Source organism: Babylonia areolata, chromosome 22, assembly GCF_041734735.1.
Source record: "Babylonia areolata isolate BAREFJ2019XMU chromosome 22, ASM4173473v1, whole genome shotgun sequence".
Lineage (NCBI taxonomy): Eukaryota > Metazoa > Mollusca > Gastropoda > Neogastropoda > Buccinidae > Babylonia > Babylonia areolata.
The window spans coordinates 24,689,675-24,701,234 of record NC_134897.1 but is presented as its reverse complement, the minus strand read 5'-3'; the positions used below and the strand labels follow the sequence as shown (position 1 = coordinate 24,701,234).

Sequence of the window (11,560 nt, the reverse complement as noted above, 5' to 3'; positions counted from 1 at the left end):
TGTAATCATGTGATGCCATTTGTTTTTGTTTTTTTTCTGGGATTATGAAAATAATTATGCTTTCTATCGTCATACACACAATGAGGCATTATCCCAAACAATAAAATAAACCGAGGAAAATTAGAGTAAAGTGGTTTGTTTGTTTTTTCCAAGGCAGCCAAGCTGGAGTTTAATGACTTATTGGCTGGCGCGCTTTTAGTCAATTTATTCGGGGTTGTGGTCTTGCAAGAGACATTAGCCAGCTTTATTGCCCTGTACATCAACTGTGTGATCCTCTGTGTGTGTGTGTGTGTGTGTGTGTGTGTGTCTATCGCTCGTTCGCTCGCTCTCTCATTATTTTGGAGTAGTCCCATTGTGAACCCCACCCCTTTGACATGGGCAGAAGACCTGGTTTAATAAAACATTGTCTTGTCTTGTCCTGTCATTATTTTCATGTTCATATGATGTTTGGGTGTGTTCTTGTTGTGGTTTTATATATATATATATATATATATATATATATATTTTTTTTTTTTTTTTTTTTTTTAAATAGCAATTTCATTTGTCTGCATTGCAATGGGTACACGCATTCTAAATTTGAACTGCATCAACCCCCCCCCGCCCCCCCCCCCCCCCCCCCCCGCCCCCCAACGCCCATCCCCCACCACCCTCATCCATTCCCATCCCGCTCTTTACCTGACGACCTCACCCACTGCCCCCGGTGGACCATGTCACTTCCAAGAGTCAGGTGCATTGTCATGTTCTTCCTTGTCATTGTTGAGCTCGAACATATCGTCCATATCCGTTTTGCACCCCACCGTCGGGTTGAATCGTCGCCCAAAGAGCTTGATGAGGACCATGATGATCAGGTTGATGAGGACGATGAGGACGATGGCTCCAAGGACCACCCCCACGATAATGTACGTGGTCCGGCTGCTGCTACTGCCGCTGCCGCCCTTCTCAGCACGTGAAGCTTCCCCTGCTCCTGTCTGTGTTGTTGTCGTCGAGGTGTTTGGCGAGGACGTTGTGGGTTCTGACGTTGTGGGTTTGGGTGCTGTTGTTGTGGGTGTCGGCGTTGGTATTGTTGGTTTTGTGGGTGTTGGTTTTGGTATCATTGGCTTCGGTGTTGTGGGTTTGGATGTTGAAATTGTGAGTTTGGGTGTTGTGAGTTTGGGTGTTGTTGTTGTTGTTGTGAGTTTGGTTGTTGTTGTTGTTGTTGTGAGTTTGGCTGTCGTGAGTTTTGTTGTTGTGACTTTGGCTGTTGTGGGTTTAAGTGTTGGTTTTGTGGGTTTTGGTATTGTGATGTTGGATGCTAGTATTGTGGATTTGGGTTTTGTGGGTTTGGGTGTTGGCACAGTGGATTTGGGTGTTGGGGGTTTGGGTGTTGTGGGTGTGGTTGTTGTGGGTGTGGGCGTTGCCGTTTCTTTTGATTTTGTCTTTTGTTCTTTTGTGGCTGAAGTCGTTGTTGTTGGCTGTGGTGTAGTTGCTGCCACAGATGTTGATTTCATTGTCGTCTTGGTTGTTGTTGGTAGTGGTGGTTGTTCTGATGTTGGTGATGTTGTTGTCAGTTTTGTTGTCCTTGTTGTAGATGGCGACAACTCTGGGAGAAAACGGAAATAATCATCATCATTGTGGTCAGTTCCATAACGTATCATAATTTTCAGCACCACCACCACGATAAACATTATCATGAGAAAGACAAACAAACAGAGTGAAAGAAAGAAAGTAAAATGAATGAATGAAAGAAAGAAAGAAAGAACAGATACCAAGATATTTGTTATCAGTTATGGAGCAGTACCATAAAAATGAAAATCACTAAAATAGAGAACAGATACCAAGATATTTGTTATCAGTTATGGAGCAGTACCCCCCCCCCCCCCCCCCCCCCCCCCCAAAAAAAAAAAAAAAAAAATGAAAATCACTAAAATAGAGAACAGATACCAAGATATTTGTTATCAGTTATGGAGCAGTACCATAAAAATGAAAATCACTAAAATAGAGAACAGATACCAAGATATTTGTTATCAGTTATGGAGCAGTACCAAAAAATGAAAATCAATCGACCATGATTGAGAGAACACCTGGACAAGGTGTCATGTAAGAGATGAATGCTTCCCTCTTTTTTTTTATCCTGGGAGAAGGGGGTATTGGATAAACGAAATGGTAAACAGAAACAAAATGAAAATATAATGACATCAGACAAATAGATAAACCCCCCATCCCACCCCACAACCCCCCCCCTCTCCCCCACCACCACCCCACCATAGAGTGATGGCCTAGAGGTAACACGTCCGCCTAGGAAGCGAGAGAATCTGAGTACGCTGGTTCGAATCACGGCTCAGCCGCCGATATTTTCTCCCCCTCCACTAGACCTTGAGTGGTGATCTGGACGCTAGTCATTCGGATGAGACGATAAACCGAGGTCCCGTGTGCAGCATGCATTTAGCGCACGTAAAAGAACCCACGGCAACAAAAGGGTTGTTCCTGGCAAAATTATATAGAAAAATCCACTTCGATAGGAAAAACAAATAAAAAAACTACACGCAGGAAAAAATACAAAAAAAAAAAAAAATGGGTGGCGCTGTAGTGTAGCGACGCGCTCTCCCTGGGGAGAGCAGCCCGAATTTCACACAGAGAAATCTGATGTGATAAAAAAAAAAAAAATAAAATACAAATACAAATACAATAAACCAACTCACAACAAATAGAGTTTGTACTTTACATTCTGCAGCATCAACATCTTGCTTTTCGATGCGAAACTCTATACACTGTTAAGATTAGCTGCCAAGACGTTTAAAGTTAAATCTGAAAAAAAAGTAATAAAAGAACATCAGTATCGACTGGAGATGTTCACATGTTCAAAACGTGTCTAATTAGAACTAAAAAATCCCTGGAAAAGTGACTAGGACAGGGAGGGATATATGGAAAGAGAGGGAGAAAGTGTGGTGGGGAGATGGAAAGAGGGTGGGAAAAGAAAGAGAGAGAGTGTATGTGTGTGGTGGGGAGCGTGGAAAGAGGGTGGGAAAAGAAAGAGAGAGAGAGTGTATGTGTGTTGTGGGGAGGGTGGAAAGAGGGTGGGAAAAGAAAGAGAGAGAGAGTGTGTGTGTGGTGGGGAGCGTGGAAAGAGGGTGGGAAAAGAAAGAGACACAAAGAGAGAAGTGGGAAGGTGGGGGTTAGAATGTTAGAGACTCACGTATCGAGATGTCATCCAAGGCAACGAACGTTTCGTTTGAAAAGTTGGGAATGATCGCTCGGAATATCACCTGGAAAGGTAACATTATATATATATATATATATATATATATATATATATATATATATATATATATTCATGACAGGTGCAATAGCCGAGTGATTGGACCTTCAATCTAAGGGTCCCGGGATCAATTCCTCTATCGGCGACTGGCGGGTTAAGTATATATTTAGTTTTTTTCCCCCCGATCTTCCAAGTCAGCGTACGTGTGGGCTGACCTGCTATTGCTTTGGTAACACCACCAACAACAATAACAATGCTGACAATGATTACTATGATGATGGTGATTATGATACTACTACTGCTACTACTACTACTACTACGACGAAGACGACGTCTACTACTACAACTACCCCCTCCCTATCTCTTGCACCCACCCACACACCCCACCTCATCCTTAACCTATTCGTGTCTATATAAATGCAGAAAATCGAATACACACAGTAAAGATGCCATAATCCGAACCAAATCTGTGCTCGATGCGTTATGGCAACACGGACTTTCCAAGCACGCACATCACAGAAAACGGAATATGGCTTCCTGTGGTGTGGGATAAAAAAATAAATAAATAAATAAAAAACTGTCAAAACATTACCAGTCGTAGCTTCCAGCGAACGTAGGGGTTGCTGCGAACGCAAAAAGGAATACATCATCAAATTCGTGACGGTATATTCACGGGAAAGACAAGACAAGACTAGACAAAACCAGACAAGACAAGACTAGACAAGACAAGACGACTTGAACCAACTGGGAAAATAACACTGCCTATCAATCGATTGCATCCACAAAGTCTAATGAAAATGAAGAGAGCAATGACACGCCAATACAATACATAGCTAACTCAATGTATTTTATATGATAAAGGGACCATCACACACACACACACACACACACACACAGACGCACGCACGCACGTACTCACGCACCCACACACAGTGACACATACACACACACGCGCGCACACACCTTTAATTAGCAGAAAAGTGTGTGTGTGTGTGTGTGTGTGTGTGTGTGTGTGTGTGTGTGTGTGTGTGTGTGTGTGTGTGTGTGAGTGATTCTCCATTTATTCACTACCCGAATAAGCGTAGAATTTACGAATGAGTTTCTCTTTACGCGTCAGAGAGGAATGTCTACTCTGCACTTTTCCGTTATCACTGCCACGAATTGAGACTGATAATTAACAACACCAGTCCTGACAAACCGTCCTCAGGTAGAAATATTTTATCAGCTGTATTCTACCAATGAAATGACTATGTAAATCTGTCTCATAATAAGCGATGAATAAAGAACGTCAGGTGTTATCAAAGTTGAATATGAAAGCTCAGTCATTCAACAATTAAATATCTCCATACGAACGGCGAAAGAGACGACGTTAACAGCGTTTCACCCCAATTACCATCATCAAAATATTGCGAGCGGAAGGCTCTTATACTGAAGAGGTGAATGTTGACAAAGAATACCACAATTCTGATGACGGAAGCTAAAGGTTGGGTCATTCAGACACCCACTGGACATCCGAGGGGTCTGTGTTGAAGAGAAGAGATGACTGGCCGTACTGAGTAAGTTAACGAACACATGACAATTGTACGCCCTGAAACAAAACCAGTGCCACATCACAGACCACAAATCTTACCACTGTGTCAGAGTCAGAACACGCCCGAAGAGTGAGGTTACTCGGATGCCATTCTTCCCGGAAAGCATAGTCGTACCGCAAGGAATGATTGTCTATATCACGACCTTGACCTTGGCACTGAGTGATCACGTGCAGAAGACAACCTCGCCTCGACAGAACTCTGTTGAAGGTCACGGTGACATTGGTAGCGTCACAAAGCAGAGGTGACGTCAGATCAACAGTGTTGCTGTTGTCTTGGGAACCTTTTACTGTGTAGATCAAGTAATCTGCACAGACAAAAGGTCGCTAAGGATTCTGCAATACTTACAGCCACTTAATGATTGTTAAGTATTATTCAGCAGAGGGCGTTTTCAAGAGGCTGTGTGGGTAGGGGGTCATCCCAACAGTATTCAGTTCTTTCAGTGTTTTAACTAAAGACAAACGTTTTTTGGTTGTTGTTTTTTTTTGTTTTTTTTTTGTTGTTGTTTTTTGTTCTTGTTGTTTTTTGTCACACCGAAATCTGAAGACTTGTGGGGGGGTCCAGGAAAAAAGAAAAATAACACGAATCCCCTTGATGTCAATACTGTTCAAGATCATGAGTGATCTCAAATATACCACACCTACCCTTCCCTGAAGGCATGCCATAATGATTGTTGTCTTTCATTATAATAGTAAAAATGATAATGATAATAATGATGGATACTTATATGGCACACTATTCAGTAATCTGCTCTGGGTGATTTGCAAAAACAATTTTGTTTACATAACACCTTACATCAATGTTACGTACACACACCAAAATGTGACTAACAAACTAAACACACACACACACACACACACACACACACACACACACACACACACACACACACACACACACACACACACGATGCATACATACATTTTTACATACATAATGTTCTTTTTATGTTCGTACATCCATTGCTTGTGTTCAAAGTCATAGTAATCATCGAAGCCACACACAGACAGCTATAAAATGCGTGACAAAATGAACTCTTTGGGGGTGTGAGGGGGGGGTCTTTCATTCCTCGTGAATGAACCATGTAATAAGAGAAAGAATTGAGAGAAAAAAAATCAAAATTATAAACAACATGTTTGATGTCAAAACACAAAAAAAGTCTTTCACTGCAATTAGCCAAAACGTTTTATTAAGAGAGTGATGTCAAATGTATTGCACCTACTGTTGACGTAAGGCTTTTGAAGAAGATCGTTTTGTCTGATCCACCGGTTGCTTTCCAGGCCATGGGAACCAGTGAAGCCACACATGTCAGTGGGGTAATCAAAGTTACACCTCAGTGTTCGGTCACACCCAGGACTTGTAGTTCTGGAACCTGGTGCTGTAGGGAGAGGTTGAGAAAGAAAGCATTGTCAAATTCATAGAGGACGATGACTCATTTCTTTGCTTAGCTAGTCGTCGGAACCAATCGTTTCGCCAATAGCTTTTTCCCCAAAGTAGTCAATGCCCTGTCTCTCGAACAAATCCAGTATAATTAAAGAGAATTGTGCAATCAACAACCATTTACCTGAAGATCTAGTCATCAACCCCATCCACATGTAATATGCAGCGTGTGTGTGTGTGTGTGTGTGTGTGTGTGTGTGTGTGTGTGTGTGTGTGTGTGTGTGTGTGTGTGTGTGTGTGTGTGTGTGTGTGTGTGTGTTCGATTTATGTTTGTACCTTTTTATGTACTATCCCCCCTCCCCCAATATTCCTTGTGACCCCGGATCACTTGGTAAGAAAGAAATATTCTATTTTATTCTGTTCTATTCTATTCCATTTTGCACTGGAAGTGATGGTTTTATTTCTCTCTGTACCTTCATCTGCCCTTACAAAAGTGTCTGTGCCTTCAGTTACCTGAAACTGTTGCACTGTATATTCATTGACCTGTAATTGTTCATCTGTACCTTATTTTATATGTACCTGATTTTCTGCACTTGATTTTTACATGTACCTTTCCTGTACTTTCATTTACCTGTTCCTGTTCTGTACTTTCATTTACCTGTATCTACTCCTCCGAATTTTTATTTTCCTGTACATGTTCCTCTCAACAGTCTTTTTTTTTTAATGTATCTGTTTCTTTGTACTGTATTTACCTGTAGCTGTTCCTTCGTATTTCTATTCACCTGTAACGGTTTCTTTGAACCTGTCCCTGTTCCTTAGCACTTAGATTTACCTGTACCTGTTCTTCTTCACTATGTTTCTGTGTCTGTATCTGTTTGTGTGACTCTTGATTTTTACATGTACCTTTTCTGTACTTTCATTTTCCTGTTCCTGTTCTGTACTTTCCTTTACCTGTATCTACTCATCCGAATTTTGATTTTTTTCCTGTACATGTTCCTCTCAACAGTCTTTTTTTTTTTTTTTTTTTTTTACTGTATTTGTTTCTTTGTACCTATATTTACCTGTAGCTGTTCTTTTGTATTTCTATTCACCTGTAACGGTTTCTTTGTACCTGTCCCTGTTCCTTAGCACTTTGATTTACCTGTACCTGTTCTTCTTCACAATATTTCTGTGTCTTAGCACTTTGATTTACCTGTACCTGTTCTTCTTCACAATATTTCTGTGTCTTAGCACTTTGATTTACCTGTACCTGTTCTTCTTCACAATATTTCTGTGTCTGTACCTGTTTGTGTGATTCTTTATTTTATGCATCTCTTCTTCTGAACCTTTTTTGCACTTTCCCCTCTACCTTTGTTCACCTGTACCTGGACTCTTTGTACCTTTACTCACCTGACCTGCTCCGTTGAGCATTTATCTACCTGTACAGAAAGATGGCAGAATGAATAAAACGCTCATCTGCCGATACAGTGTCTGTAAGGGTCTGAGTTCGATTCCTGCTCTCGCCCTTTCACCAGTTTGACTGGAAATCAAACTGAGCGTTTAGTCACTCGAATGAGACGATGAACAGATACCCTGTGTGCCACACACGCTTGGCGCACTGAAAAAGAACCCATGGCAATAAAAGTGTTGTACTCGGGAAAAATTCAGTAGAAGAAAACCTCTCTGACAGGTACACAATTATATGTGCATGCACTCAAGGCCTGGCTAGCGTGTTGGGTTATTCTCAGTGACCTGCAACTATAATGGAGTCTTCCGTCGGACCGACGGACGAGTAGGCAGGCAAGCTTATCTGTCGGTGTGTGTCCTCATATGGGAGAAGAGGCCGATTCTGGATGTGCGGTACTTCCCACAGGTGTTGCAAGGGAAAAGGTCTCTAGAAGTTGAGCCCTGATTCCTGCGCTCACGCTTCTCCTTAACTCACTCAGTACGGCCAGTCCTCTCTTCTCCTCTACACGGACCCCTCGGATGTCCAGTGGGTGTCTGAATGACCCAACCTTTAGCTTCCGTCGTCCGAATTGTGGTATTCTTTGTCAACATTCACCTTTTCAGTACAAGAGTCTTCTGCTTGCAATATTTTGATGGTGGTAATTGGGGTGAGACGCTGTTAACGTCGTCTCTTTCGCCGTTCGTATGGAGAGAGTTTAATGGCCAGCGTCCTCTTGTTTTCAAACGTCTTTATGCCACTAGAGCGCAGCATCCTCCAGCGAGATCGGTCAAGGGCATCAGTTTCCCAGGAAGCGATTTCTATGTCACAGGCTTTGAGGTTTGTCTTCAAGGTGTCCTTGAAGCGCTTGCAGGGTCTTCCAAGTTCGCGGCGGCCTTCCTTCAGCTGGCCATACAAGAGCATCTTCGGGATCCTGCTGTCTGTCATGCGGACAACGTGTCCTGTCCAGCGTAGCTGGCACTGGATCACCAGGCTTTCGATGCTGGGCAGGCCGCTCCTCTCTAGGACCTGGAGGTTGGAGACCCTGTCTTGCCACTTTATGTCGAGGATCTTTCGTAGGCATCTCTGGTGAAACTGCTCAAGTTGTTGAATGTGACGGCGATACGTCGTCCATGTTTCACAGCAGTACAGCAAGGTGGTCAGCACAACAGCTCTATAGGTTTTGATTTTGGTGCTGAGCCTGATGCCTTTGTTGTTCCACAGCCTGTTGTTGAGTCTGCCAAAGGCGGAGCTGGCCTTGGCGATGCGCAGCGTCACTTCTGCATCAAGGGCTCCGTTGCTGCATAGGGTACTGCCCAGGTAGCAAAACTTGTCGACTGACTTGATCTCTGTGTCATCGATCTTAATTGCAGGTGGGAGGGGGGTGGGGGGTGGGGGACAATGGCGTTCTGTGAGCTAGCTGGTTGGTACATGGACTCGGTCTTGCTGAGGCTGATGGTGAGTCCAAAGCGGCTGCAGGAGGTTGAGAACCTGTCCATAATGAACTGCATGTCCTCATGGGTGTGTGCAGCAAGCGCGCAGTCATCAGCGAAGAGGAACTCTCTCAACTTTCTCCTTCTGTTTGCAGTCTTGGTGTAATCATAGACCAGTCTTTTTCCTCACAACAGCACATTTCGAATATCTGTAAAGTTGCCTATATGGAACTGCATAGAATCAGTTCTATCCGCCACTATCTCTCAACCAATGCAACCAAGACAGTTGTATGCGCTTTGGTTCTCTCAAGATTGGATCACTGCAATTCTCTTATGGCCGGCCTTCCCAAATATTTGTTAGACAGACTCCAACGAATTCAGAATAATGATGCCAGACTCATTTGCAAAGCTTCTAAATTTGATCATGTTTCTCCTCTCCTTCAGTCTCTCCACTGGTTGCCTGTTTCTGATCGAATAGACTATAAGCTATCTACTCTGACCTATTCTGCAGTCAACGGATCTGGCCCAAAGTATCTTTCTGAACTCCTCTCGGCAACTCTGTTCTTCCTCCGATACTTGACTTCTCAGGATACCTCACGTCAGAAGTAAGACCCATGGACACAGATCGTTTTCTATTCAATGGCCAAAGACGTGGAACAAGCTCCCTGATAACCTCCGTCATTCCGATTCCTTTGCATCTTTCAAATCTGGTCTCAAAACTCACCTCTTCCCTCAGCAATAAGTTCTGTTGTGGCAGGTCCACCACTTCCTTTGCGTGAGCTGTGCTTGACAATTTGTGTATACATATGTATGTGTATATAAATACATGCATGTGTATGAATGTATATTTTTTCGTTCGTTCTTTTGCTTAACGTCTATCTACAGTTGTTATTTTAGACGAAAATCCGTCATCTCCCCCATCCCGCCCATGCCTTAAATCATCACTATCTTCCGCGTTCCTCTCCTCAATTAGCTTTTTTGTAAGAATATAAACGAAATAAAACAAACTAACTACTCAACCAATAGAATTACAACAAAGAGCCAATTGGGCTCCAAATTAAACTCTGAACTATTTCAAACACATGTTGATCATCATATAAGACATTTCTAATGGAAGCAGATGGAGCTGCAGATTTTGTAAATGACATTGGTAAATATAGTTTTAACTGTTCACATTTGTGGATGATATGCACGGGGGTAATTTCATTGCCGCAAATGCAAGTCACATTAAAAGTATATTTTGTTTTTATGGCGTCCAGTCGTGGTCTGTATATCAGACTGGTGAGCTTTCTGCTACTGTGATGTCCTTTTGTTTTAAACGAAAACATGCGATCAATTTTGCCCGAGCTGTTGTCAGTATTTTCTCTGTGTGTGTATTTATATGTGTGTGCTATGTACATATGTATATTAAAATGTATGTGTGCAGTGTGTGTGTGTGTGTGTGTGTGTGTGTGTGTGTGTGTGTGTGTGTGTGTGTGTGTGTGTGTGTGTGTGTGTGTGTGTGTGTGTGTGTGTGTTTGGTTTGTTAGTAACATTTTGGTGTGTGTACGTAACATTGATGTAATGTGTTATGTAAATAAAAGTGTTTTGTAAAGCACCTAGAGCAGATTTCTGGATATTATGCTATGTAGGTATCCATTGTTATTATTATTATTATTATCATCATCATTATCATTATTATCATGCATTATAATGCTGATTCCTAGCGGATGTGGTGTAGCGTAACTAACTGTGTAACTAACGAGTAAATACCTAGTGAAGTACTTAGCCATCTAGCTGACTATCTATCTAGCTAATTACCTAACTTGATGGCCAACTGGCTCTATTCATAACGCAACCAATTCAAACAACCATTCAACCGAACAACCACCTCACTACCCAAATCATATCCGCCCACCAACACCGCCACCCACCAAACCATATCCAAGTGACTCACATGTACCTGTCAAAACAAAACAAAACCCCATCTCACCACCAACAAACGAGAGAAACAGAGAAGCCCCAAGCAGAAAAGGAAGCAGTTGAAGAGACTGACAGCGTTCACAGTGCCCCATTCTGTGTCCGGTCATCACACACACACAGCCCACTGAAACCGTCACACAGTAGAGTGGTCAGACCTATGTTATGCCAAGCTGCTGAATTCTCTCACCCGTTTGGTTTTATTTACAGGGGCAAGTATCATTTGGTGCACGCACACACACACACACACACACACACACAGACAATTGATAGGGACTGATAACAGACAGACTTCGATTTTGAAACCTGGAGTTGTAAAACACATTGTAGTTTGTTAGTTGGTTGATAATCACTGTCTGGGTCGTGTCTCAGCTTTGTCCATTTGTCTGTCTGCCTGTCTGTCTGTCTTTCTTTCTGTCAATCTTTTCCCGTCTTGCTTTCTGCTTGTTTGTCTGCATGTGTGTGTGTGTGTGTGTGTGTGTGACACAGACACTGTTTGTGTGTTTTTATGTGCAGCAGTCTTCGGTTTTTACGTCTTTCC

The 11,560-nt window shown here is 42.5% G+C and overlaps 1 protein-coding gene across 1 annotated transcript; it reads right to left on the bottom strand.

Moving 5' to 3' along the window:
- Window positions 1-652: 652 nt before the first annotated feature.
- Window positions 653-11,199, bottom strand: LOC143297228 (uncharacterized). The gene is made up of 5 exons (XM_076609461.1): window positions 11,033-11,199; window positions 6,047-6,202; window positions 4,866-5,131; window positions 3,173-3,242; window positions 653-1,579 (listed from the first exon to the last, which is right to left on the bottom strand). Exons 1-5 carry the CDS (start codon window positions 11,127-11,129, stop codon window positions 711-713), a joined length of 1,458 nt encoding a protein of 485 aa, XP_076465576.1. The 5' UTR covers window positions 11,130-11,199; the 3' UTR covers window positions 653-710.
- Window positions 11,200-11,560: the final 361 nt, after the last annotated feature.

What these genes read in the sequence shown, in the direction of transcription:
- LOC143297228 (XM_076609461.1), bottom strand. Translation starts at nt 11,129, where the DNA reads ATGACCGGACACAGAATGGGGCACTGTGAACGCTGTCAGTCTCTTCAA. An exon ending in GTTTCTCTCGTTTGTTGGTG is followed by an intron (nt 6,203 to 11,032) that starts GTGAGATGGGGT and finishes CTCTCCCTACAG; the next exon opens with CACCAGGTTCCAGAACTACA. An exon ending in CTTGGATGACATCTCGATAC is followed by an intron (nt 1,580 to 3,172) that starts GTGAGTCTCTAA and finishes GTTTTCTCCCAG; the next exon opens with AGTTGTCGCCATCTACAACA.